Raw genomic sequence first — 27,945 nt, forward strand, 5'->3', positions numbered from 1 at the left:
ATGATATCGTGACGACATGGAGGATCCTTACAGATGCGGGTACAAAGCACGCTTTTAAAGAAAGTTCACCTAAGTATTCAATAAGAAAATAGTGGGCAAGGAGCCCTAGATTAAGTAAGGACTCCGTATCATTGCATCCAGAGGATACTGAACTAAAAACCGCCTGGCAAAATCAAATATTAATTTTCGAACACAAAACAAAAGGAAAACTCACTCATACAATGCATAAAATCTTTCGTAGCGAGAGGGAGAGGATGTTTTCTGGGGGTTATTGATGCATTTCTACGCTCAAATAAAAAACTAACTTGATCTATGATTTCTTTAGGTAAAGCTTTTGAGGAGAAATCATTTGGAAATCGGCTTAGAAGAGCAAAACTATTATACCTAATATATAGATCGTATTAGAAGAATAATTCCCATTTACATTTATTGCAGATCAGATCCCAGACTTGTCTAATAATAATGATATAATCCCACTATCAATATACATACATATAGTTATGTATATAGTTGTTTTGTTAAGATTTATGTTTTGATTCGCGGCATCTACTTGTCTCTTAAATTTAGAACAGTTTTGTATCTGCATTTTAACCGTATGTACCGAGACGGTATGCACTATACGAATATGTTTTATTTACACATGTACATCTAGATATGTATCTCAATCCGTGCATCTGTATCCGTTGGATATGGGTCGTCCGGTATGGTCTAGGTATCATCCATTGCTTGCAAATCGCCGAGCTGCAGTAAGTCACAGGCACAGGCACAGGTGGGCAGGGAAGAAATCGGTTGCTATAGGATAGCGAAAGGCATGTCTGCCCCGGCTATATCCAGCACAGACATCGGTCAGTATCGGCGGAATTGAACATTTCATTGCCATCTGGCTGGGTTCACGTAACATTTTCCGTTCGATAAACAACTTTGAACTTATGGCAAACGTCGGTCCAGCTATTCCAATAATCTGCACAATTCTTGTACATAAATATATACACTAGTCGGTTATACAGATGTATAGAGATGGTATGGGTATGCCTTCAACTGAATTTCAATTCGCATCATCTTCAGCATCAACAAAAAGAATCAGGGAATAACAAATAGCACAATTTCGGATTTTCGTTGTTCTATTTTTGGCGCTTTGTGTGGGCGCTCTCGTCTATAGCCTTCGGTTTTAGTACCGCTCGTATGCACGAAGTCTGCTTCAGAAATACAAACATACACAGATATGTGCATATATGTATATGCATTTGCTTAAATATCATATAAGTATATGTATATCTATCTATAGGCCAGCTTTCTGGGGCGATGTTTACGGGTAACTGTCGGTAATACATATATCCATAGATCATAAATAACATAAACAATATCGAAAATCTGGAAAAATATTTTCAATATTTTAAAACCTGTCATTGAAGTACGTATAAATATGTAATCAGGCTCAAAATAATTTGCAAGTATTGAAGTTAATATCATATTTTTATCATATCCAAATTCTAGAATAATTATGCTTTTAATATATGTATGTATCAAATATATAAATTTGTATATCTTTCCTTGCATTCAGTCTACGACTGTGCACATTTTGCTTTCGGTTAAATTAATTTCACAGCCCAGCCCCATAAAATGAGAATATATATTTTCCTATACCATTCTGCATGCTTTCATTGAATGGGAATGGTTCAGATTCGGATTCGGATTCGGCACCAGTCCAGTCCAGGTCTCGTACATATCTTGTAAAGAACAAACAACTCGCTGTGTTCCAAATTTAGATTCTGTACGTTCGATAGTCGATTTAAAAATAAGTCTTAACTAAATTAAATGAAATGAAAATGAAAACGAAAATGAAACGAGAAATAACACAGAAATATCCAAGAGGAAAAACACACATAAAAGAAACACCAAAGAAACGGCTGAAAATATCAAACCGTTTAGGAACGAAATCAAACTCAGAAATTCTATATAGGACTTATGGTCTGTCCATTATATGTATAATATTACACGTTTATTTTCAGAACTCTTCGTTTTGTTTTTAATTTTTTGGGTTTCGTCTTTCTTACAATTTGAAAAGTATACATATTAAAATTTAAATTGTAGAAGGCCTCTCCAGTTATAGCTTTATTGGAGTTTTGACACTACTAACTGGCATATTTTATTATTCCAGATTACAATGGCACCAGTCTATGTACTCTAATTGAATAGATACAAAAAATCACAGACTTAAATAAATTAATTAATTGTAGAAAAATTATAGCCACTTACGGTCAAGAAGAGGAAGCCTGTAAGCTTTAAGCCAAAAGTTATACTTACAAACATACATATGTATTTATAAATATGTATGTACACTGCCCCCCACTTGAATAGCGCCCTCTCAATCTTTCATAGAGAAAACACAATTTCTTATATTTCAAATAAGAATGTTTTAATATCTGTCTTATTTGTATACTTAAATGTACTTTCCAAAGGACAAAAATTAAGTTGTAGACCTGGTTGAGTAGATAATTTCCTCATACTTCGAATTTGCAATAGTATACCACCAAAATCTTTTTTTAAAATTAAAAAAAAAAACACCGATTCGGTGACTTTCATAATTTTTACTTGGCACTCTGCAAGGCGGATAACAGATTGGGACGAGAATTTACAATATCGGATCTTACAAAATATTTAAAAGCTCTTAACATAATCGAGTGAAATACTTGACCAAACAACCTCTATCGTCCCAATTAGGTCAGATTTTGTGTCTTAATGTTTTCCAGGTTCGAAGACATTCTCCAGAGTAATATTCAAGTCTGGCAAAATGGCTCCCCACCCGAATATCCAATCGGTCTATGCTTTTTCTTATGTACATTAGTCGTGAAAGTAATACTTATGATTATGATTTTATATCATATACCAGAAGTCCGACAGCCTCATTGAAACTATCTTTAATTATATAGGGATATATTGAACCAGAATTTTTGTATCAGAAAAATGTTTTCCACTGTTTTTATGAACTGTCGTTTCTATGTTATCATATTATGTTATTTTTTGATTTCGATCGGATTTGGTAGGATTATTAAGACTTGGTGAATGTTTGTTTGTTGTGGCACCGACTGTTTTCATGTCAGCTAGTTTTTTATATATTAATTTTTCGATACATATGTACATATGTACAAGTGTATTCTAATGCTGACTGCAGAAACAAATAATTTTGTGCTAAATGCCATCCAGATGTCTTAAAAACTAAGCAAGCACTTATCCTGAAAAAACCGCTTGATGGTTTTTAAACTTCTCTCATTCCTAAACCCTGAAGACATAGTCAATGGCCAATTATCAGATTTGCATGACCCGTATAAAAGATTTCCTCAACTTATTAAAGATCCGCAAGGAATCGATCATGAATTTGTCCTGTTAAAAAATGATGAGGTTCTTTTTAGTTTATTAAAAACACACAAAAGTCCTGGCCATTTCTGGAATTCATTGGGACAAATAAAAGATTTCAACAATGAATTAAAATATGAAAAATTGCCAGTTTCGAATGTATCATGTGAAAGAATTTTCTCCGAAGTGAACTTAATAAAAACAAATACAAGAAATAGATTTAGGAATATAAATGTTTCAAATCTTTTATATGTAAGACAAGGTCTAAGGAAGAACAACGGTTGCGAGAATTTTGAACCGAACACTGAAATGCTGAAATCCCAGCGACATCGTTAGTGACGATAGTGATATTAGTGATTAGTATATAATTAAGACTTTATTATTATTAATAAGTCTTATTAAGACTTAAGATTATTAAATGAAATGAATGAACAAATTATTTCGAATAGGCCAATCAAGTAGGAAACACATTCACCAATCGTATAAAATGATATGGGCATGGCTAAATCTTCTATATAGCTGATATTCGACGGAAGATCAGAATTGAGGGAATCGTCGTATTTTTTGAATCGGTAATGGTCCGGTTGACAACATTTAAATCCTTGTCGCTCACATTCAAAAAAGTTAGATTTGGCGCGCACCACTCCTAACCAGTCGATAGTATCGATAACCGAACTTGAATCGGGTAAGGACCTCTTTTACTCGATTGACAATAATGAGTCTTATTCCATGCACACATACCCTGTGGGAAATGGATGTTATAGAATTGTCAATATGTTTGTCATCACAGGCAAAAACAATTTATTTTCAATATATTTTAATATTATTCAACATTATTTAATATTATTTTCAATATTTCAACGATATTTTAAAGCTTACTGTCTTCTTGCAGATACCAAGAATAGGTATCAGGATCGAGATCATATACTCATCACTCATCATATACATGAATATGTCTTAAAAATGCCAATTTGAGAAAAAATCTTTATTAGTTACGTTTCATCTTCATATCAATATTTATACTTTCATATAAAATTAATATTATAGGGTATACAAAGAGATATACTACGGTTTACACGCAATATAGCGACTCTTTTTTTGTTGAACTTTTTCGTTTAAACCTCTTTTTTACAATAAATACAATAAAAGCAAGGATTCAAAACTATCCAATCTTGTAGAAAATGTATTCATCATTGGGATAAAACTATGTGGGCATTGCTGAAAGATTTAGTTAGTCAGCATTATTCAATGGAATATCAAAATTGAGCTATTTCCTTTTTCGTTTGTTTTGATTGACCTATTTCGCTACTTGTTTTTTGTTTGCCTTATTTCGCTAAAACCTCTTTTTACGCAAAATGCAATAAAAGCAAGTATTAAGAATACACCAGTTAAATAGAAAATTGATTCATCAATCGTATAAAGCTATGATGGCAAGACTAAATGTTCTATATAGCTAGTAATATTCGATGGAATATCAAAAACGAGGAATATGTAAAATAGAACTTGAATTCGTCAGTATATTTACGGTATATTTTGAAAATGAGGCGGTATGTTTCGCTATATTTCTGAGGATCGGACGGAATATTTTATCGATAAATCCGCGGTCACACTGCGCCAACCCCCCATCACCAACACACTGCAAATTTTTTTAAACAAAAAACTCAGCAAATTCCGAAAACAACAACAATTAGCGCGTAGAAAGAAGGAGAACAACAATAACAATTGCGATTGCAAACACTTTGCAACTGTATTTGTGAGTGAGTGGCTGCTGATGTGGGCTTCGCAATCCTGACTCCTAGGCTTATCATTGCCTTGCCCACCCACCCGCCTTTCGATTTGTCAATCGGGAATTGTTTTAACCGCAGCAGAGCCTCACACACCGCAACGAAGCACAGCGCATTCCTGTGTGCAGTTGACCAGTCGCCGTCATGGCCAGCAGCAGTACGGAGCCGGAGAATAAGCCACCGATACTGCACATCCTGGTGGTGGGTTTCCACCACAAGCTGGGATGCCAGGTGGAGTTCTCCCATCCGCCGCTGATAGCCGGCTCCAGTGGCCGCAACGAGTGCCCATCCGGTTGGAAGTATTTGCCAACGCTGGCCCTGCCCGACGGCTCACATAATTTCGTGGAGGACACGGTGTTCTTTAACCTACCCAGCCTGTTCGAGCCGGCGGCCAGCATCTATGGCGTCTCCTGTTACCGCCAGATACGCGTGGAGAAGCTTAAAATCCGCACAGCCGATGTCACACGGAGCACAGTGCAGAAATCGGTCTGCATTTTGTCCCGCCAGCCCATTTATGGCTATATCGAGGTGAAACTGGCCCTGATAGCCGACGCGTTCTTTGACCAGGGCGACTTTAGTTGCACGGAACTTTTGGTCAAGGCGTATCAGCAGCTGAATGCCTGCCTGCTGGACGACGAGTCACGCCGCCCTTTGCGTCACTTTCACGTGGGACTGTGCCTTCGCGAGATCGTCCTCCACTGGCGCCACAAGACACTGATACTCTTCAAGCTGCTGCTCCTGCAGCGCCGGGTTGTCTGCTTTGGGTCTCCGGTGCGCGGCATGTGTGTGCTCATCCTGGGCATGGCCTCGCTGGTGCCGCGACTCCTGGAGAAGGGCTTTCAGGAGGTGGCCTGTGTGCGTACCTCCCGTCCGCTTTCGCCCATGCCCGATTTTACCGATTCGCTGCAACGAGAGGCGCTAGCACTGGCCGCCGCCGAGGCGGAGGCTGAGGCGGCAACACAGGACGAGCCGAAACTGACGCCCGAAAGCGCAACGGCAGCCGAGGGCGAGGCGGAGGACCTGGCGCTGGTCTCTTCTGCCGCCTCGGCGGGCTCCCAATGCAGCGGCGACACCTCGCCCCACTCCACACCGAACTCGCAGGACTCGAACTTTGCATCCTCCTCGTCGCATCGGGAATCGAACGGCCGCAACAGCTCGCTAACGCGAGAGGCCAGCGTGGACACACTAGCCTGTAAGTGGAGTCCAAATGAATCCCCGCTTTATCTGTATGCCTCCGCACCCTCTGTTTCCACAGCCAACCTGGCCGCCCTGTGCTCCGTCAATCCGGATGAGTATCGTGCCCCCGTTAGCATCTTTGCCAGCGGCAATCTCTGTCTGCCGTATTTGTCGCTACCCTACATGGATCTGCTTAGCGATCCCATGGTCCTCTCCTATGTCATTGGCACCTCGAATGTTCTGTTCCAGCAGAAGCGCCAGCTGGCCGACGTCCTGGTCGACATTGAGGCGGCCAATCTGGATGCCCACGATCCTGAACTGCGTCGCCAATTGGTGTTGAGCACCGAAGATTTGCGCTACATGGACTACATCATGAAGCATGTCCAGACGCCCAAAGAAGATGCGGAGGGCAGCGAGCATTGGATAAGGGAACAGTTTCAGGGCTACATTCTGGCCCTACTACGCACCGCAGTGTCTCCGGGTGAGTGCCGTCCCTCCCGCTGCTCCTTTGTTCCAGCCCCCCTCTCATGATGATTCCTTCGATAGATTCCACGCCCAAGGACAACGATCATTTTAATGCGCACTTTATAGGCGCCTTCAAGCGCACCCAATGCTATCAGGAATGGTTTGATGTGCGACCCGAACCCGAATTTTTCGAAGCCCTACCCGCTGGCCATCCCTTTGCCGGCACCCTATCCGTGGCGGATATGAAACTGAAGCTGGCGCAGTAAGCCCTTCCAATCTTTCCGAACCATTCGCACGCCCTCTAGCATTTCTCTCTCTCTCCCCTGCCATAGGACCATGCAGAACAGCGAGAGCGGTCGTAAGATCAATCAGGCCGTGAACACCACCAGTCGAGCGGTTGGCGGCGCCATCTCTCAGGCCAAGGGCGCCTTCTCCAGCTGGTGGTCCTCGATAACAACAGTGCCAGCGAATCCTGGCAACGGGACCGGCACGCTGTCTGACAGCGAGGACGGCGAAGGTGCAGCTGGGGCGGTGGTTGTGGCCACTGCCCAAGAGATCTCAGTCACATTCCAGAATCACAAAGATGCTGAGGACTTGGATATAGCTGGCGTGAGCATACACCTGGCTGGCCAGAGCCAGGACAACAGCAACAGCACCAGAACCAGCACCGGCACCCCCCTGGAGGAGGCGCACGAGTCGAGGAATGTTTCCCTGGAGCAGCAGCAGGGCATCGTGGAGATTGGTCGTGAGGCAGAGCTGCTCGACAAGGCCGAAGAGAGTCCCCTCTCGAGCATATCTCAGCAACCACTGCGTCCTGGCTGTGGGGCTGATGTGGCCACCTCAGCCCCAGCCCTAGAGCGCAACAACGGGGATGTTTTCATTGTCTGAAGGGTCACGGCAGCAAGCGGCAGAGCGGCATTGTAAAAAAAAAACTTAACTAAGCGTATAATGATAATTATTTAATTTATTGCGAAACAAATTGTGTCTCAGTCTCAATGTCTAGATATTTCTACATGCCCCCAAAATTGGCCAAATGATAATATTATTTAATATTTATGTGTAACCCCTTGCCATCCGCCACACACACAAACACACACACACACACACACTCAATGTATGTATATGTACTATATCCGATATCCTATATCCTATACCATATGTAAAGCTAGACCGTTCCAAGTGCAATTTGTAATCCAAACAAAAGAAGATTAATTAGAGAAAACTCGAAGCTTCATCCGCGTGGCAATAAGAAACTCAATGAATTCGTATTTATGTATGATGGGGCCGATCCAGCCGAACGCACACTCAAAACGATATCAATGGCCTTCTTGTCCAGAGAGTCGAGTCCCGTGCACCCCACCCACACTATTGACCTTTAACCTAAAATGTAATCCAGACACACACAAAAATAAACATATGAAATGTGCAATTACAATTATTCCATATTTCGAGCTTAATGGAGGAGTCGCATTGGACTGCTGGATGGCAGCTCCATCACTTTAATGATTGCCTGTGTCAGTCCTGCGGCATATGACAGCTGACCCACACCCGCAAAAGGTTGATGTTGTCCTCGAGATCTCAGATCGCACCTGCGCAGCGAAAGAAATACTAGCAAAAAGAACAAATCTATTTTAAAATACCTGGAATAATTTATTAAACACACAAAACAAAAATATTAAAAACTCAAACTCAGGGGGACTCCTGTATGGCGGGGAATGCCGCATTAAACGGTGGTATCCTTGTGACCTGGATCATCTGCTTGGCAGCGCACAGCTTGCTGTCGTTCTCGGCAATCGTTAGCTGCACAGCCTTGAGCTCCTCCTCGGCCTCGGCCAGCGTTTGTTCGTAGCTGTCGAGGTAGGCATTTCTGGTATGCAGTGCCTGCTGCTGACACAACTCGCCGGCTGTGATGAGGTCCCCGTTCTTTTGCTTCATGCTGCGAATCAGGCTGCAGTGCTCGCGTTCCTGGGCCTGCAGATGCTCCAGCCGGGTGGCTAGCTCGTATTGACTGTCGATAATATGCTGCTGGTCCTGGGCCATCGTTTCGAGCTTGCTCTTGTGATTCGACTCCATTTGGGCCATGGTCTGCTTCTGGGTCCGCAACTCCGACCCTAGGGTGGCCAGTTGGGTGTCCAGGTTGCGTTTGGTCACCATGATATTAGTTTTGTGCTCCTCCAGCTGCTTGCAACGGTCAGCGCTCCGCTGGCGGCACAGACGCAATCGATTCGCCAGTTTGGCCAGACGCTGATGGCCACCCTGGACCTCGTCGCGGCTGGGCTGCAGCGACAGGGCCAGCTCCATCCTAGCCTTACCGCTGGCCTTGCATATCACCGAATCCATGCAGATTTTGCGCGCAAGACAATTGAACTGCTCGATCTTGTCCAGTAGCTTCTGCTTGGAGCGCGACAGCAGTACCTGCTGGTTGAGCTGACGCTCGGTGATCTCCTTGACCTCGCGCTTGTAGACCTTCGACTCGTTGGTGCGATCGGTGTACTGGATCTGCAGATCCTTCAGCTGTTGGGCCGTGTACCGCTGGCTGGACACCGTCTGCTGGATGTGGCGCCGCTCCTTCTCCAGCGACTTGATTTGCGCTGTCTTTTGTTTGGCCTTGGCTCGCAGCTCCTTGATCAGATCACGCTTTTTGGCGGCATCCTCCTGCATGGCCTGCAGATGCTGCCTAAGCTGATCCTGCTTGCAGATGAGGCTTTCCAGCTGCTGAAAGTTCTTGCCATCGGCGGGTAGAGCCTCTTCCAGCTTCTGGTCGAGGCCGCTGAGTTTCGTTCTTAGGGCCTCTATGTCCGCATCGAGGGCCCGGCGGTCGGCCAGGTCGCACCTCTTGCTGATAACCTTGTCTCTGGTCCTGGCCTGCAGCAGTTCCTCTTCTTCTTTGTTCTCCTGATCCCAGAGAGAGAAACATGCCGTGGCCTGGACCCACAGTAGCTCGTTCTGCTCCTCGTCCAGCACGAGCGGTCCGCTCTGGGTGGTTGACATGGCAATCGACTCGGAGGCCATGCTGTGCAGGTACGCGCTGTGCTGATCGGCCGTTTCCATGAAAGGGAAATCTTTGCTCTCATCCTCGGCCGCCGGTTGTGGGCCAAAGTCCATCAGGAAGTCCAGCATCACAATTACATGGCCGAACGAGTGCTGTGCGGTTGGCGTCATTAGCGAGGACTTGTTCATTTGGTACGGATAGTTGAGCTTCTGCATCGTATTCATAATGTCCTCCACATGATTGCTGCCCACCGTGACCCGATTCCGTATGATTTGATGGAAGAAAAAGTTGATTATTCCCACAAACTGCTTCGTTCCCATCTGACGTAGGCCCGAGCCACGATTGAAGAAATCGCTGGTGATTCCCTGTATGCTATGCGTGGGCAAGATGGCGTGCAAATAGTCCTGGATCTGTTGGCACTTCTCTGACACCCATTTCTTGTTCGAGTGGTGCGGCATCTCAGAGCCCATGCGATGGCTGCTCATGGGTGTTCTGTTCGACGGCAGACCCATCTGGCTGCCGCGATCTCGTTCCAGGCACAGTGGCTGCCCTAACCGGGAATGCGATGGCCTGGCGGATGGACAAACAAATAATTTGAATTGGTCTGGCCGTTGGTTGCATGGCTGTTCCTTTACCTTATGGTTTTGCAGCTACCCTTGGCCTTGGGAGTGGGCGTGGCCATGCTGCGGAGTCCTAGTCTGCATGGAACCCGAGAAAGAGAGTAGGGCATCAGAAAACTAACTAAAAATCCAATTTGTTGTCCTCCTTACCTGGTCTGCCGCTTGTCCACGTTGCCCTCATCATCGTGGACATCCTCGCGGAACTCGCTGGTTCGCCTGGGCATTGCACGGTACATTTTGAGCTCTCTAATAATTAGTTACCCTATCGTAAAATTCAGTTTATTTATTATTGTTTATTTGCGCGTAAAGTTCTGAAATGTTTGGCATCGGGCCTAAGTTGGCTGCGCATGCGGGTGTGATCGCGGATTTATCGATAAAATATACCGTCCGACCCTCAGAAATATACCGAAACATACCGCCTCATTTTCAAAATATGCCGTAAATATAGCGTCGGCTCATTTTAGACCCCAAAAAATACCAAAAATTATAAAAAATACCGTAAACGGTCACACGGCTGCCCATGCGGGTGATATACCGATAGCTGATCGAGGGATAGATGGCGTACGATACATCGATAGCGATATGAGGGTACTAAAGCCCGCCAAAGATATTTTCAAACTAGAGATTTAAAAACCAAGTGGGAATTCTATCTTTATGAACGTTTTGCTTTCGTTTATTCCAACATATTTAATTAATTGGTATTATTGTTTCAAATATTACACAATAATGATGCTCTTTCGTTTACGATGTACATTAATTTATAATTATTGTTATTATTATAACTAAATATCGATCACATTTCCTTTCAGAACGTCTCTCATTCTCATCGTTTTCTTTATCCCTGTTCGCATTTTTTTTTGGAACGCACACATTCACTGTACAATATTTTTCGGTTTAAAGAAACAAACAAACAAAAACGAAATGCGCACGCTTTAACTTAAAATATATCTATACAATAATAATATACAATTAAAAGAGGAATATACATACATACATGCACACACTCATCTATATAATAATAAATATCGTTTGCCGTGTGATTGAATTATTGCTTCTTTCTCAGGAGGTGGGCGGGGCAGGGGAATGGTAAGAAACTTATTTTAAAAACAATAGGAAAAAAAAAAATTAAGCGAGATTTGCAAAAATCAAATCTACGCTAATACTACGCATTGTTTTTTTACGTTTGTAAATTGTAGGTGTGCATGGGACTAACAAGAAATTAAGTAATGTATATTCTAGTTAGGACTATTTTTGCATTTACACGATTCAATTATTATTTTTTGGCTGCCTTAAGGTTAACAAAAGGTTAAAGTTTCAAGCAAAAGGAACAAGAACAAGAACCGAAGGAGGTGAAGGAAACGACATACATATGTAAATGTTTTCTAGTTCCATCTCCCGTTTTAATCCCCCATTTTGTATATATATTTCTTTAAATTGTGTATAATATTGTCCTAAAAGCCTTAAAAAATATTATGCAGCACGCCTGCCATGTATACAATATATATACACCATACGTATGTATATATAGGCATGTACCATATACTCGAACATAACTTCATTTGTGGAGCAAAAAGGAAGGAACACAAGCAAAAGCCATGTGCAAAGAAGGACAGACAGAACATGGAAATTATTCTGTTTCGTGTGTGGGTGAGTGTGTGTGGGGGGAGGGGGGGTGACAGGTCTATACATACAATTTCTAGGATTTCTATGTTTCTTTTTCACTTTAGGTACATAACAGTTCTTTATATCGAGTTGCGGCTGCTTTCTTTTCGTTTTTCTGTGGCTTCTATTGCATTAGTTTAGAGTTTAGAGGGAGTGATCCCCTTCTAGTTGGGTGCATTCAGTGCATTCTCCACCCCAGATCCATACTGCATTCCCACGGACATGGTAAAGATCCACGCGACGGCCAACAGACTGCTGCCCAGCAGATCGCCCAGCGCCGTCAGATAGGGTATGGCCGAATTGTCCGGATCGATCTTCCACTTCCACATCGCGTGCACAATGATGTGGGCAATGTACAGCAGCAGCGTTACCTGTGGGAGCACGGAGTCACAGTTTAGCCACGGCACATACGTACATACATTCTGCCCGTTCTGTTTTCGGGGGATTCCTCACCTGAATAAAACTGGCCAACAGATAGGAGACCACAAACACCCAGGACACCGTCGAGGCGTGCATATTTAGGTAGTCAGCCGTAAAGATAAACAGTATGTTGCCCGGTATGGACATGGCAATGAGTATCCTTGCCGTCTTTGCGTAGGGAACTGCAAGGAGATAACAAATTATTATTATTCGCATTCGGCTGGAATCTCGACCACCGCCAGGCACTCACCTCCTTTGAACAACGCCTTCCAGGGCCACTCCCAGATCTTTGTGTGCGGTGGTATAATGCCAATAATTGAGCTCTGATGCAGCATTGTGGATATCTTGCTGGCCTGCACCGACACCAGATTCCCGCCAATTCCATTGATGATCGGCTGAAAGACCACAAAGCCATCGAATACCTCCACAGCAGCATCCAACACGAGCCCACCCAGTCTGCAAAATACAAATGATAAAATTAGATGTGATTCCATTTCGATTTGGGATTACAAATTTGCAATTGAAGTCTGTGTTCCTGCCAAGTCATGGCGGATAATTACTCGAACATTTGGAATTCTAATTCCGCTTCTAATTCTAATTATAGTATTTTCTGCTGTGTGTGTGTGCCTCCCGCAATTGACCTGCTGCCAAATGCGAGTCAGGGACACCCATAACAAGGGGCAAACATTTCACATGGTCACCATCGTCGACAGATTTATCAGATTTATAAATACACACAATCTACGGCGTGCTAGTAAAGCGTATGCCTGGACATGATTTGGCACAAATGAAGCCTCGATCGACCGACCGATATCTAAATATGGTCAGCAAAACCTGACGATTTCGTATGGCATGGGATTTGTGCTTATCATGGCCTCAATTCTCGGTTCTTGAGACTCTTTGGCACTTGATCAACCTACCCACTTATGCAGAGAGCCGACAGCACTGGCACCCAGCCGCTCTTCAGCACCGGGCGCGTGTACTCGTTCCGCATCACAATCAGCACCCACATGGGCAACAGCACCAGATAGCAGGTGACCACAATGAAAGTGATCCACAGATGGGTCTCTAAACAGAACAGAACAGAAAGGAATAGTATCAATATGGAATAGAATATAGTGGGATTTGGGGGGAAAGCAGGGGGACACTCACTTATGTTCTCATACAGCAGAGAGGCAATGAACGAGAGCAGACTTATGGACACCACATCCCCGATGGAGGCGGCCAGCGGTGTGGCCAGGTTGTCCGGATTCAGTTGGTACTTCTGCGAGAACAGGATCACAGCCACCAAAACGAAATCTGATGAAAATAAATAAAGATAGTTACTTTGGGGGACTGTTTCTCTAGGCGTTTTTCAATGCACTATGCACTTACCCAACACAAAGCACGACGAGGTGGCCGTGAACATGGCCGAGGCCGTCAGCAGCATCACATTCTCAAAGTAGAACTCTCCGGTCATGGCCGCACCCACACTCACGGCGAACATGGCCACCAGAAAGGAGGCCACGATGGCCTGGACCTGCACCAATGCTATATTCCCCACAATCATTCGCACCACATTCTGCCGGCTCGTCATATTCCCCAGATTCACTTGCGTCGAGAGGCGCGACGCGAGGCACATGTCCAGATTTCCCTTCAGACCCAACAGCGCCGGCACCAGGATAAACAGCTCGCTCACGTTCTTAAAGACATACCATTTCTGAAGAGGGGGAGGTGGGAGAGGAGAGAAGGGTAGAATGCAAACATTCATATATTATTTATATTGCAATAAATTAAGATATCACAAAGATACATATGACAATCTTTATGGCTGTGTAAATCTCGCCCGTCTGTCTGTCTGTCTCTAGTCTGGCGATTTCCAAACATTTTCAGTTCGGTTCGGGCATTGGCCGCCTGGAACTGGCTTCGGTGCCAGTTTGGCCCAGAACTTTTACCATCCCAACCCATCCATCAATTAGCAGGCTAATTAAACACTCCACCATCCAAATTTCTTGATATATTCGCAGACAGCGATAAATGATATTCTACCACATAAAAATAGTAGACAATCAGGGCCGGACTTGAGGGCAGAGAGGCCTCCAGAATATTAGTTATTACTACATTTATTACGGGCCCCAGGGCCTGCAGAGCTACAAATCCGGTCCTGTATGGGTTCAAAGATTGCCTTGTCTTACTTTTATTCTTTGTATTTTCTGAAGAAAACAATTGATGTGATTGAAAAGTTCTTCAATAACTATTTTTCTCAATTTGTCGTGGAAACATTCCCACCCACACATGATAAAAAAAAAAAACAAAAACCTACAAGCCAAAGATTGTTATTAGTTATTTATAATTTTCTTTGTGGCTTGGGCTTTGTGTAAATCTTTTTTAATGGCCCCTCAACAAAGCAATTAACATTTTTTTTTTTTTTTTTTTTACAATTTACAATTGCCGCAATTTTTGTTTGCGTTTCGCCTTTCGTGTTTCGTGTGTTTTATTTGATTTTCGTGGGGAAGTTCTTATCGCCAGTTACACCACGAGAATTCCCGGGATTTATCGGCTGTTTTTTCGTTTTGTTTTGCTTTGTTTTATCTATCTATCTAGATATACATATGTGTATCCCTCGATCTGGCGGCTTACCTCGACTTTTCCCAGCACAATGCCAGCCCCGATGGTTCCGATGCCGGCCAGGAAGAACGGTATGGAGACCTGCAGCAGGATCGTTGTCCATTTCTCCTGCTTGATGCCCGGCCGGTTGAGTGCCAGCTTCTCCTCGGAACTGCCATTGATGCCAGCGATGCTGGCCGCGTCTGCTGCCACCAGGGGGCCGCCATTGGGGCCGCCTCCTCCGCCACCACCGCCGCCGCCGCTTCCTGCACCTCCGCCGCCAGCACTCGCCGCACCAGGATCCGGTTCGGAGGATGCTATGGACGTCGTGATGATTGAGCTTAGTGAACCAGTTGTCGAATGTGGTAGGCCCGACAACTTCTCATTGTCGGGATCTGGTTACGAGCATGGTCAGGGTATGGATCGGGTGGAGAGTGGGGAAAAAAGAAAGAGGGGAGAGCACGGCAAGATGCAGGGTTAGTACATAAATATTTTTTGGGTATATTTTCAGAGGGGTGGTCGTGGGTTGTTGCAAGGGATCAAAGATCGAGTGCGTGTGGTGGGTGGGTGGGTGGTTGCTGGGTCTCTCACTCATGTCTCATGCACGGACCGTGTGTGCCGTGTGTGCGTGTGTGTGTGTGTGGCATGCAACTAAATTTAGCAGCATTATGCAATTAGCAAGGCAATTAATTAACATCACTATAAATGATATGTGTACATTGTATGTGTGTGTGTGTGTGTATGGAATATTCTCTTGTTTGTTGCTGTTTTTTTTTTAATATATATTTTATTTATCTTCTTCTCCACCAGCTGGTGGTCTCCGAGTCTCTTCTGTGCTCGAAACTCGTTTTGAATAGAATCTTTTTGTGTTTTTAGTGTCTGAAACCGAGTGCCCCCGTATATTGTATCCGGAGTTCCATAAACCACAAATCGCTCGGCCATAAACAAATTCGCCAGCCATTCGTCCGAGACAGCGACAATTAAACATTTCAACCAACAAATAAACAATTAAGAAAGCCGCTACGCGATACGCGATCGTGTGGCGGGTTTACCCCCCCCGACCACTCGATTACCCATTAATTACCCATTATGAAACTACGAAATTGGCAAAAAAAAACTATTGCACGGCAATAACTTGATAAATCAATTGAGGATCTTGCTGACTAACCGAGTTGTTTGGGGTTCCCAGAGATCGGCAAAAAAAAAAAAAACAGCATGCATTGCGTGTGCATTATTCTAGACTTGAGTTTCGCTGATAGGCGCCTGATAGGGGTTTACTCCAAACATACTCTCCATTGCCCATTTTAATCCATAGACAGACAAACGGATGGAAGGGATCTACAAGTTTTCCTTTGATTAAGGAACAACGTCTATATATGTATATACATATCTGAGAGATCTACTACAAAGTACATACATATATTCCAATTTATCTGTCTTTCTGTCAAATTCTGGAAACTTTAAGCAGCACGGAGACATGTATCATTTAATTTAATTTAATTAATGTCAAATATAGTCCAAGAAGCACATTTTTGATCCTTTCCCAGCACATACGCGTACTCGTAAAATACCCAAAAATATTATCAAAATGTGAAGAAATATAATAAGAAAAAGAAGCAACACATGCAATGATCTAAAAATTGTATTAAAAAATATTAGTAGTCGTACAAATTGAATACTTTTATGGCTAAAAAAATTGATATGTTTACCACAAATTTATTGAAATTTGTGCATAAAAATGTTTAAAAAAAAGTCAAAGATCGATAGAGAGAGAATAAACTTAAAATAGAGAGAAAGAGAGAGAGAGAGCGCAAAAATAAGAAGCAAAAAAAACGTAGAGAAAGGAAGAAAAAAGGATCCCTTGATCCTGGCTTTTTGTGGTGTGTGTGTGTGTGTGTGTGTAGCCAGCCCTCAAAAACTCCAAAAGAAAAAGGTCCTACCTATCCGAGACGACGCCGCACTTGGGGTTTGAGAGACTCCCGCTTTAAGGATTTCTTTTTTTTTTTTGGTGGCAGGATGGCAGGGCAGGGTGGCAGGGCAGGGGGGAGGGGGAGAGGGGGATCCACTCACCGTTTCCATTGAAAATGGTAAACAATTTATATTTATCATCCGATGCCACAACATCTAGGGGCGTGGTTGCTGTCAGTGTGGACAATTGTTGTTGGTATATTGGTGGTGTGGCATATGCGGATGGTGGCGTTGTTGTTGTTGTTGTTGTTGTTGTGTTTTTGTTATTTGTATTATTATTGTTGTTGCTGTAGCTACTATTATTATTATTGTTGTTGTTGTTGTTCATATTCATGTTGATTGTGATGGGTGGCGGATCATCATTGATCATCATCGCTGCTGCCGCTCCTCCCGTTGCATGATCGAACGTTGCATCGTCCACCGTTTGCGGATTGGCATAGCCGGACAGGCGTCGCACATTGAGCGGCGTCAGTCGGTGTTTCAGCTCATTGGGTGTTGTGTTTGTGGTTGTGGATGGTGTTGTATATGGTGTTGATGTGCCTGTGGATGGTGTGCTGGCTGTGGCTGTGGATGATGGGTGCTCGGTTGTCTGTTCGTTGGGTAGCGACATTTTAGCATTTGTATCGTGTCTCGTGTGTCTTGGGGCGTGTGCCTCGTGTGGCGTGTGTTCTGTCTTGTATTTTCCTTCTGTAGCGTGCAATATATTCTGTTTCGGTTTCGGTTTAGTTTTTTTTTTTTTTTTGACTAAAATTGGCTCGAAAAAACGCACAAAAAAATCAACTAACTGTGTGTGGGTGTGTGTGTGTGTTTGGGTGCTTTAATAAATATAATATAATATATATTTTGTTTATTTTTTAGATATAATATCTATCTATCTATCGGTTTTGCATAATTTTTGTTTTTGGTTTTTTTCTGTTTTTTTTTGTTTGAGCTTTTCTTTTTTTATTGTTTTCTATGACTAAACACAAAAAAAAAATGGTAGTTGAAATATCACACGATTTGGTTCTGAATAAATAATTTAAATTTATTTATTAAATTTCATTCATTAAACTAGAATTTTTCGGAATGCTGTTGTATATTGCTTTACGTACGCTCTGATTGAAGTGGAATGATTGAGGTTGATTGAAGAACATTTACGAATTGGAATAAAAATTGAAAGAATCCAATGGGAATTTCCGCGGGCGTTTCGGTTTACATTTTCGTGGCTATGGGTTTTGGGTATGCTCTCGTCTCCGTCTCGGTCTCAGTCTCGGTCTCGTCGTGTCCTCGTCTATGATGTGTGTTTGTGTGTGTGTGGGGTGGGGGATAGGGCGATGTGTGCGTGGTTGTGGGGTGGGATGATGTTCTAGGGGGAGAGAGGTTGAGGTAGAAGAACTGAGGCTGTGGCTGTCGCTGAGCTTAGTCACCGGACCGTTGATATGGCTGCAAGGGTTTGAATTCGTGTTACATTTCGGTATTTTGTTAAATGATATTCATAATCTATGGCATGTAGATTCTAGAACGGCTAGAATCTGGCTGGAAATCAATGGAAATCATCAATAAAAAAAAAACAACTAGAGAAAGTACACCCTGTCCCTGCGGTATAGACGAAGCTTAACGGGTTCTGGCGTCTCCTAGGCTTATTCCTTGTAGAATCCATGAGAATTGGAAAATAAACATATTACATGTCGTGTGCATCATTCAGCATAAGGTTTGCTCGACAGCTCCCGAATTCCCTAGGCTTATTCATTGGTTCAGCCTTTGGCTTAAGACATTTTTTTCGACTCCAGACGCACTAGCGAATGCTTCAAAGTAGAAACAAATTACATGTCGGGTGCATGATTCAGCGAAAGGCTTGCTCGGTAGCTCCCGAATCCCCTAGGCTAATTCATTGGTTCAGCCTTTCGCTTAAGACATTTTTTTCGACTCCAGACGCACTAGCGAATGCTTCAAAGTAGAAACAAATTACATGTCGGGTGCATGATTCAGCGAAAGGCTTGCTCGGTAGCTCCCGAATCCCCTAGGCTAATTCATTGGTTCAGCCTTTGGCTTAAGACATTTTTTTCGACTCCAGACGCACTAGCGAATGCTTCAATCCATGAGAATTGTAAAATAAACAAATTACATGTCGTGTGCATGATTCAGCATAAGGTTAGATCGGCTGCTAAAAGTTTTCCCTTTCATCAAAAGTGGCATTCCCCGCAATAAACTGCCATTGCCATATATGTAAGAGGCTTTGCAGTCCCTAACCTGCCCGAACCTCTGTGTTGTGTCTTCAACTTCACTTCCGCATAGAGAGCCCTGAAAAGGGGGGTGCCCTGACCCACGGCCAAGTTGCAGCCTGGTTTTTAGCACTTGTTTTGGACCTGTTTTGTGTGTGTCGCTTCTACAAGAGTTGTGTCTTTCTTTTGGCTTCAAGGCAGCGGCAGGGGCAGGGCCGGAGGGCAAACCATTGACAAATTCATTTAAGGGACTGCAAATCCATTCGAAATGCAATTTCTGGAAAATGGTCTACAGGTGTCACAGTCAGGGCGATAAGTGGAAGACTTTTGTTTATGGACTTTTCGCAACTTTTCCAAAACGATAAGATTTTAATTTGCTGGCACGCTTGATCGCCAGCTCGCCGGATCGCCTGACAACACACAGCGCGCGGACACAATAAACTGCCCCTGTCCACTTGGCCGACAATGAAAACGATGATGATTGCCGCTCAATCGGCGGCCAGTCAATTGCGGTGTGGGACCACTCGAAACTCGAGGGCTCGAACGGTTCTTTTTTCATATTTGGAAGGCTTATCGGCTTCGCGTGGACGGGCAGCCTTCGAGCACAAATCAAAATCATGTCACTGCAAATCATAACAGCCAGGTCACGCGTCAATGGCGAATAAGTATACAAGAACGACAGCTGAGAGACCAGATACTAATTTTATATGCACTTGAAAGTATGGCCATAAAAACCTATGGGCAGCAGGGCTGTAAATGACATATATATCAGGGAATTGACACTTTGCCCACGATTATTAATCGATAACAATCGGTTTGCAGTTTCCCTAGCAAGTAAAAGAATATTGGAAAGCCTCCAAAATGACTTTTTCAGAGCCAGAGCAGAGCCCAGAAATGTATTCAACGATAAATAATCGAGCGACGATTTATAGCATACAAAACTCCAGCTACAGAGACGGATCTCTGACTAATCCATTCCCGAAAACAGCGAGTACAAAGAACACCAGAGCGAGCGGCAGTAATAATATAAAAATAGTTTTCCAATAAAACAATGTCTCGAATCTTATCGGCACTTGTTACTCGATTAATGACCCCGATTACTGGTTGATTGGTCGGAAGCAGGCGCGGTGCCGCCCTCAAGCAAGGATTTACTTGAGACTTGGCCCAGAGAGAGCTCCGATCCATACAAAACGACGTATCGATCCCAAACTATGGAAGGAGAGGAGCGGAGAGGAGAGAGAGGGGTAAATGCTATTTTCTATCCGCGTATCAGTATCGCTCAAGATTTCCTGAACGACGTAGAAACAACACTTGTTCGAGTGCCCGTAAACAGCAAATTCCAGATAATGGAAAACCCATATAATGGTAGTGAAGATACACATTCCATTTCATTGGCAAATCCAATAGTTGAGCTGACAAACCGTCCGTTGTCCGCCCTTTGTGATTCATTCGGGAGTAATAAGTTGCGAGAAGTTTTCAGTCCCAAGAGCTAGGGGTAGGTCATGTGATCGGATCCCATTCGAATAGATAATCCCTTTGGCACACGCTCTGCTCGCATTCCTTGCCACTTACGAGTGCTGCTATCTATCTACCAGGAAGTGTCTTGTAACAAAGAAACGAAACCGAAACCGAGTGGCAGGAAAAACGTGACCGCTTGTTGCACAAATCGCAGACCCTGCTGCCCGATAAGGTCTATCCAATCAACTGCACCAGCAGCACCAGCAGGTGATCAGAAATAAGCTAATCAGAGAGAAAAGAAATCTTGTATGCAGCCGTATGTTACGTATACGCAGCGGTTGCCAAGCCGGGGCTCGATTTACAGCCCGGAGGCAGCATTACCGATTTTCAAGTTCAAAGTCAAACAGAAACAAAAACCTGTGGCAGGGGAATTGATTGGGCAAGTGCATTTGTTTTTTTGGAACTAAATTGAAATTCCCTCTCCCCCCCCCCCCCCCCCCACCATTCGTATGCGGAACCTATGTGTCTCTCTCTCTCTCTCTCTCTCGCTCTATCTGTCGGCTCTCTCAATCAGGTTGTAATTGTCGCCATCGGATCCGCTGGGCATATAAATGCACCTTGATTAGTGGATCAGATGCCGCCGTAGACGACGACAAACGACAAACGACACAATCGGCAATCGACAAAAGTCAATCTTTACCTTTCTGCCCGCCTTTCAGTCTTACAGTCTTTCAGCTATTTCCGTCTCTGTCTTTTCCAAACACACAATTTGTTTATGGTCATCGGGAGGCTTATCGGAAAAGAGGGGCCGCAGCTAATTGATTTGTTTCGGGCATTATTTTATAAGCCTCTTGCCTGCAGCTTCATTCACTTAAATGCCAAAAGTTTCATTTTTTTGTTGTTTTTTGGTTTGGATTGCGTTTTTCGAGCCACAGCCCCATCGGTATTATTTTTATTATTTTTTCTGTCTCTCTGCTTTTCAGTTGTCTGTCGTCTGGGCAGACGATTTGTCTGCGAAATTCCAGTTCGGTTCGTTCGTTCCATTCCGTTCCGTTCGGAACGTCGCGCGACGGTATGGAAATTTACAAAATGCCAAGAGCAGGTTTACGGAACCAGTTCGGGGGGCGGGCCGACACGAGGCGAGGCATGCCATGCACTTTGATGTATGCGGCAGTTGCTATTTTTTTTTGGCTAAAATGATCTATGAACTGAACTAGTTCCAGTGAACTAGTTCTGGAGCTAGAATGTCCTTGAATGTGAACTTATTCTAGAGTCACGCACTTATGGGAAATTTTGTGCAGCGTTAACGTACCCGCAACGGTATTTACACGTTAATGAACTATGAGCGGAACTAGTTCTGAATTGAACTAATCCAAGTTCCAATCCGTTTATTGAATATTGGATTTACAGAAAAGTTCTGACTCCATTTATGTACAAATATTTAAAATCTGAACTAGTTCTAAAGGAAGTTAAGCTAAGAACTTCTTGGGAAAAGAACCAGTAGAAATGTGTGTGAGAGAAAATCTTCGAACTGAATCTCGTGCACGGTCTAAGAGATGTGCCAGATATTTTAATTCCTACTCGTAGCATTAATTCCCAAGTATCTATTTCGCTTTGCTGACCTTTCCTGAAATCTTGATCTTGACTGGAAGAAAAGAGAGGGGGCGGTCGGCCAGAGGGAAAACAATCTGCTATCAAAACGAAACCATAAACCAAATAATCTGCTGACAATCTTTGGATTCCGATTCGGATCGAGAACGATGACGACGACGATGATGGCTGTGCTGTGCTGTGGTGGGCAAAATCTAAAGTTGATCAATCTATATTCCATCTGATAATAAATCAGTTCTCGGTTGGCATTTAATTACTTTGCTTGAGTCCCTGGACGCACTCTTCGATTAGATTGGGCACCGGACCCCCCCCCACAAAATCGATGGATGATAAAAATCAACAAGACCAGCAATGAAATATGTAGTACACGTTTAATTGAGACGAAACGCAAGAATGCGTTGCTTTTTATGTACCCCGCATACAGCATTTTTAAGTATTTAACCCAAGAAAGCCAGGCGGTGGCGGTGGCAGCTGTCCCGAGTTAATTTGGAAAACGTGCGCTAACTGTGCGATGATGCCCCGGCAAGCTAATTCTAATTCTAATTCCTATTTATTGTGATTAAAACAGTCGCTGTTGCCGAGAGTCTGGCGACTCGTGGAGGCCCACAGACCACCACAGATCCATACATACATACATATGTATGTATGTGTGTGCGAGTGTTTATTCAGATATTCAGATATGGTGTACATATGGTGTTTGATTCAACAGTTCCCAGGGTTCATTAGAAGCATTTTGTGCTCTTTAAACGCCCTCCCCTATCTTATTCTCGATGCATTTTTAATAGGACTTTTATTTTGCATTTTCGCATTGTTTCTGGACCTTGACCTTGGTGTACATGTGTGGGAAGGCCACGAATGACAGCCAGAGAATCGAAATGTGGCATGAAGGACAACAGTCCTTTGGCTATTTTCAAAGAAGAAGAAATGGGGGCTCCAACGCATCTCACGTGTGACCCACATGGCCGCGTAATATCTGATACAAAAGAAGATACAGATACAGCTACAGATAGACAGATATTACACATTCATTTCAGCTATCACAATCGTTCACGTGAACAGCTTTGCAAGGGGTCTACTAAACCAACAAATTGATGTCACATTTCCCATTTCTTTTTCAATTGAAACATAATACCTACCCCATACATATTATATATTTTATACGCAAAGATCTTTCTTTGTCTTTTTTTTTGGATTTTAATGCATGACGCAGGTGAAATCGAATTCGGTTCTCAATCAACCGAGAAGAGGGGCAATTATTTATTCAAAAATTGTTTGCTTATGGAGTGGGACTTGGATGATTTGTCCCCCACAGCCCAAAGGTGAAACAAACACAAAAGTGTTTGTTTGGCCAGACAATTTGCAGGCCCAAAAATTAATCACTTTTATTCTGGTTTCAAAATTTGTTACTGTTTCTGTTTATATATATATTTCTCTCGAATTGAAAACTGGAACTGAGACATGCTAACCGAAAACTGTCTCAAATGTAAATGTCATTCAACTTGGCATCAATCGGTGCACCAAAAAACAACATCTCAATCAAGCCTAAACTCCAAAAAGGCAACAGGTGGGTGAATATTCTCGGATACGAAACACTAGCCAAACTGGTGGGTGGATGAACAACTGACTCACTTATGATCTCATTAATGGCATACAAATCTAGGCAAACGTTTGTCGAAATACCCTACTCCACGCGTCCGAGTTGCATTTGCAATCGGATCGATTGTGTTTCACTCTGGCATTTCTTCAGCCACTGATAAACTCTCCCAAGTTCATTGTAGCTAGGGTTTGTCATCAGACAGATGTTCTTTGAGTTTCGCAGGGGGGATCCCTGTACGAGCGAGGCTCATCGGAATCAGAAATAATCTCGAAATAAACATATATCTTCTGAATCCTAAATGTCTCAATATATTTCCATTGAATTCATTTTAATAATAAATGCTTGAAAAACATTTATTATTTAAAGGAAATATATTTGTGAAGAGACTTTCTTTTTGCCACTCTCGATCCAGTTTAAAGATCAGCCAAAAGTCTGGGAAAACCTCTTTTGGGAGTCCAAGCCAAACTGTGGGCATAAATTCTTCCGCCACCGACTACCGTGATAAAGGTTTCAGCCTTGTGTGACCCATAGATGATGTGATGGCCTTGGCAACAGTTACCCGGTGACTAGAGACATTAGAGACTAGCCGCTGGCCGTCTTATCCCTCGCTGAAAGTCGGTGAACGGCAAGTCTACGAGCGAAACCCATTAACGACACGCAGCAGTTGGTCTCCCCGCCGCCCCGCCCAGGCCCCCTTCCAGCTCGATCACATCTAGTATGTATCTTTATATAATGGGGGAGGAAAATTGCAAACGATTCAGCACCTCTTTGGGGCAGGCAAACATGCATTTCAGCCGCATGCGCAACACTTTCAAGGGACCCTATCGGTGGGCGGGGGCGAGGGGGGGGCTGGAGTGGGGACACATAAAAGACACAGAAAACACAGGCATAGACAAAACCAAACTTAAAAAAATGCAATTTGGCCGTGAAAACGAAATACCAGCAAACATAAATTAATTATTATTATTATTAATAATATTTGTTTCTTTTGTTTTTTGTTTTTGTTTTTGTCTTGGGGCCGGCCCTTTGTTGTTTCTGTTGCTGGTGTTTTCTTTTCGGGGGCCCCGGGCAACAACTATAAATATTGTATTTTTCTTTGTTTTTTGTTGTATTATTATTAACTATGAATAAATTAAGAGCGTTTTCTGGGCTCCCAATTCACATCGGTTCGCTGCCGTTCGATTTGTTTCGCATTTTTTTTCACTGTCCGTCCGTTAAGGTTGCATTATATATTTATTTGCTTGTACATACATAATTGAGGGTTTCTACACACATACATATACACGTTGTGTATGTGTGTGTGTGTGTTTTTAAGTGATTTATATTTTAAGGCTCCCCATTAATGAACAAGAAAATTGTTTTAGACTTGATTTATGACTCGAATTCGTTTTGATAATGGAATATCTGTGTGAAAATGTGTTGAGAGAGGTCTTCGGTTCACCCACCGATTCGACTAAAATACTACGAGCTCTTCGAGGAAGATTCCTGAAGATTTACTTTTAGAATAGAGTTCTAGGACAAGGGCATACAAAAACCTTAAAGAGAGTAGGAATACAGTTCTAAAAAGATCCCATGTTAGACCCGGCCTTAAAAACATAAAGAAAGACCTTGAAAACTTTAAAGAACAAAGCGAATCCTGTCTTGGGGGATATCTTTTAAGAGGATATGAAAACCCACATAAAAAAGAAGAAATCCAATCAAAGGCCATCGAAGCCTGAGGAGAGTGTGAGGGGGGGCGGTGGGGAAAGAAGAGTAGGTAGGTACATATGTATTGCCAAAAACCAAAACTTGTTAACCGCCATTGAGAGAGAGAGAGAGAGAGATGGAGAGAGAAAAGACACAAAACTAGAAATATGAGGCTACGAAACAGATATTCTGCCCACTTTCAATGGTCATAATTGCAAATCGATCCAATCCAACGATTGGCAGACAGACTGGTAGAATTAGTTAGGTATTCTATATTTAATATGTGTCTAGATTCCATTGATTTCCGCGTTTTAGCCTTTCTCTTCTTACTTCTGTGCTTACTTCATCAACTGTTTGGATTCACTGGATAGGGTTTCCTTTTTCCTGGTTTGGGTTTGGGATTGGGTTTGGGTTTTCTTTTAACTTTTCAGGTAACTTTTGTACAGGACGCGCGCGCGCAAATCGAGACTTTTGACGCGATATTTCGACTATAACTTAGTTATATTACAATAATTTGCTTGATTTATCACCAACAACAACCATTAAAAAAAACACTATTTTTTTTCATTCGAAATGCAAAAGGGTTTCAGGGCTTTGAAAGGTGTCTGTTTCTTGCTGCACTTTTTGTTTCAGGAGTGTCGGAGGAGGAGTGTTGTTCTCCGCGAAAAGTTCTTGCTTGGGGCTTGGGTATTTTTTTTCGGATTTTTCTCTATATAAGCTTTGTCCGTGTGCGGCGAACGTAGTAGTCTGCACCGCCGGGATATCGCACACTGAATGTCCAAAGACGGCAAACACTTGTTATTATAACGCGTCAAAGCGTTTCCATTTAGCGTCGGCAACGCCAGTGCCAGCGGCAGAGGCAGAGACGGCAGAGACAGCCTCGGGGCTCCGACAGGTAAGGCAGCAGCAGCGACGGACTCGTCGTCGTAAGCTTCGATATCGATGCCTCGGATGCCTCCGACGACCGATGATGATGTCGGCGACGATGCTCTGACGCCCGAATCTGGCCCGAATCAATAGGCCATTTGATAAGCGACCTGCTCTCAGCCGCGAGCAGAGCAGGTGAGCATTTTGACGCGCTCTCCGACTTGTTATCAGGCGCCGACAGAGGCAGCGGCAGAGCCAGAAATGAATGAAATCACAAAAACAACTAAGGCGAAGCGGGCAGCAGATTACAAGCGCCAGCGTCGCTGTTGGCGTTACGTTGACCGTTAAACTGAGCAGAGGCTCACGGCAGAAGATATCACAACAAAGAGAGAAGGAAAGAGAGAGAGAGTGAGCGAGTCCAAAGGGGAAATGCAACAACAAGACACACGAGCATCAGAGTAGATCAAGAAACAGCTGCTGCAGAGCCTCTCTGCGTTGACCGTTAGAAACAAGGTGTATTCTTGATAGGTGAGGCATTCGATAAACTTTTCTGGAATATATACTGAAACGGATGGGCATTTTTTGAAATTTACAAATATATTAAATATTAATATAACAAAAATCGTTCCTCTATCAAAAATGCAAGTATGTCTAATGCATCTGTAGGTTCAGTTTTGTGCATAGGCTTACAGTGTATAAATATAAAAATAAACAAATATGGGCATATACATATTTAAATATTAGATAGAGTCCTTCTGATAGGATGCCATAAACTGCACACTCTGAAGTATGTATGCAGAACATATGTACATCCATACATAGAGCACTAATGGTGATGCGTGCAATACTCTGTATACAATACAGCACTTTGGATACTTCGCTCAAGTCTTAGCAAAAGCGCAATTATTCCCTACCATTCCCATTCCCTACCTTTCCATAAATGCAACTTGGAGAAGATAAGGAACCAGAGCCGCTGCAGCAAATCTACCCACGTGGATCAGGCACAGGCGCAAGAGAGACACAAGCCGAAAGAGAGAATCGAGGGAACAGCAACAGATGGCCCTTAGCTTCCGGCAGAAGAGAGCCGCAAAAAGCAGAAGAGAAATCAGCGCAGCAGCGTGACTGCTGCCTGCCGCTGTGCTTTGAAAAGCGACTGCACGACATACGACCGAAGACCGAGAGCTGAGCAGCTTCGGTCCGTCCGTTCTTCGGGTGCGCGGGGCTCGTGTGAATGGACAATCAGTTTTCGACAGTTAGGTGGCTCATTAACCGTTCATTAATTGCCCGACCCGTATGAGTGATGTCGCCGCGTGATCGTTAGAATTGCATGCGATTCGGCTACGAGCCGTACGATGTTAACTCTTTTTGGTGGACAGCTGCCCCAAATATTTCCCCATCCATAAATCTTACAGTTTACTCGAATGCGCTTTCCTCGTACCAGGAACGATCTGCTCAGTGGGGGAATAATGAACGTACTGGGGGCACGATCGGGTTATTC

At 43.4% G+C, this 27,945-nt stretch overlaps 3 protein-coding genes across 7 annotated transcripts in view; 1 reads left to right on the forward strand and 2 right to left on the reverse strand.

Annotated features, from left to right (window-relative positions):
* The first annotated feature begins 4,940 nt into the window (after positions 1–4,940).
* LOC4815191 (late secretory pathway protein AVL9 homolog) lies at positions 4,941–8,215 on the forward strand. The gene is made up of 4 exons (XM_001354689.4): positions 4,941–6,330; positions 6,394–6,795; positions 6,861–7,041; positions 7,112–8,215. The coding sequence occupies exons 1-4, from the start codon at positions 5,283–5,285 to the stop codon at positions 7,665–7,667; spliced, it is 2,187 nt and encodes a 728-aa protein (XP_001354725.3). The 5' UTR covers positions 4,941–5,282; the 3' UTR covers positions 7,668–8,215.
* A 189-nt stretch (positions 8,216–8,404) lies between these two features.
* Positions 8,405–10,761, reverse strand: Ndc80 (kinetochore protein Ndc80). The gene is made up of 3 exons (XM_001354688.4): positions 10,542–10,761; positions 10,407–10,469; positions 8,405–10,341 (listed from the first exon to the last, which is right to left on the reverse strand). Exons 1-3 carry the CDS (start codon positions 10,625–10,627, stop codon positions 8,469–8,471), a joined length of 2,022 nt encoding a protein of 673 aa, XP_001354724.3. The 5' UTR covers positions 10,628–10,761; the 3' UTR covers positions 8,405–8,468.
* Positions 10,762–11,038: 277 nt separating this feature from the next.
* Positions 11,039–27,945, reverse strand: part of LOC6901340 (solute carrier family 41 member 1) — a 28,975-nt gene continuing 12,068 nt past the window's right edge. For 2 of the 5 annotated variants that reach the window (XM_015186100.2, XM_015186101.2), the window contains exons 3-9: positions 15,093–15,454; positions 13,848–14,172; positions 13,626–13,772; positions 13,394–13,541; positions 12,724–12,929; positions 12,507–12,655; positions 11,039–12,424 (exon numbers count right to left, since the gene is read on the reverse strand). In XM_015186100.2, the coding sequence (XP_015041586.2) occupies positions 12,218–12,424; positions 12,507–12,655; positions 12,724–12,929; positions 13,394–13,541; positions 13,626–13,772; positions 13,848–14,172; positions 15,093–15,454 (1,544 nt within the window). In that variant the 3' untranslated portion in view covers positions 11,039–12,217. Of the gene's footprint in view, positions 12,425–12,506; positions 12,656–12,723; positions 12,930–13,393; positions 13,542–13,625; positions 13,773–13,847; positions 14,173–15,092; positions 15,455–17,129; positions 17,823–27,945 lie in introns of those variants that run through there. The other 3 variants (XM_015186102.2, XM_002134005.3, XM_033381561.1) reach the window with 3 other exon arrangements.

Source organism: Drosophila pseudoobscura, chromosome X (genome assembly GCF_009870125.1).
Source record: "Drosophila pseudoobscura strain MV-25-SWS-2005 chromosome X, UCI_Dpse_MV25, whole genome shotgun sequence".
NCBI lineage: Eukaryota > Metazoa > Arthropoda > Insecta > Diptera > Drosophilidae > Drosophila > Drosophila pseudoobscura.

Coding starts and splice junctions, on each gene's coding strand:
- LOC4815191 (XM_001354689.4), top strand. CDS start 5,283: ATGGCCAGCAGCAGTACGGAGCCGGAGAATAAGCCACCGATACTGCAC. Junction 6,331..6,393: donor CAGCGTGGACACACTAGCCT/GTAAGTGGAGTC, acceptor CTGTTTCCACAG/CCAACCTGGCCGCCCTGTGC. Junction 6,796..6,860: donor ACGCACCGCAGTGTCTCCGG/GTGAGTGCCGTC, acceptor TTCCTTCGATAG/ATTCCACGCCCAAGGACAAC.
- Ndc80 (XM_001354688.4), bottom strand. CDS start 10,627: ATGTACCGTGCAATGCCCAGGCGAACCAGCGAGTTCCGCGAGGATGTC. Junction 10,470..10,541: donor GTGGACAAGCGGCAGACCAG/GTAAGGAGGACA, acceptor GGTTCCATGCAG/ACTAGGACTCCGCAGCATGG. Junction 10,342..10,406: donor GGTAGCTGCAAAACCATAAG/GTAAAGGAACAG, acceptor TCCATCCGCCAG/GCCATCGCATTCCCGGTTAG.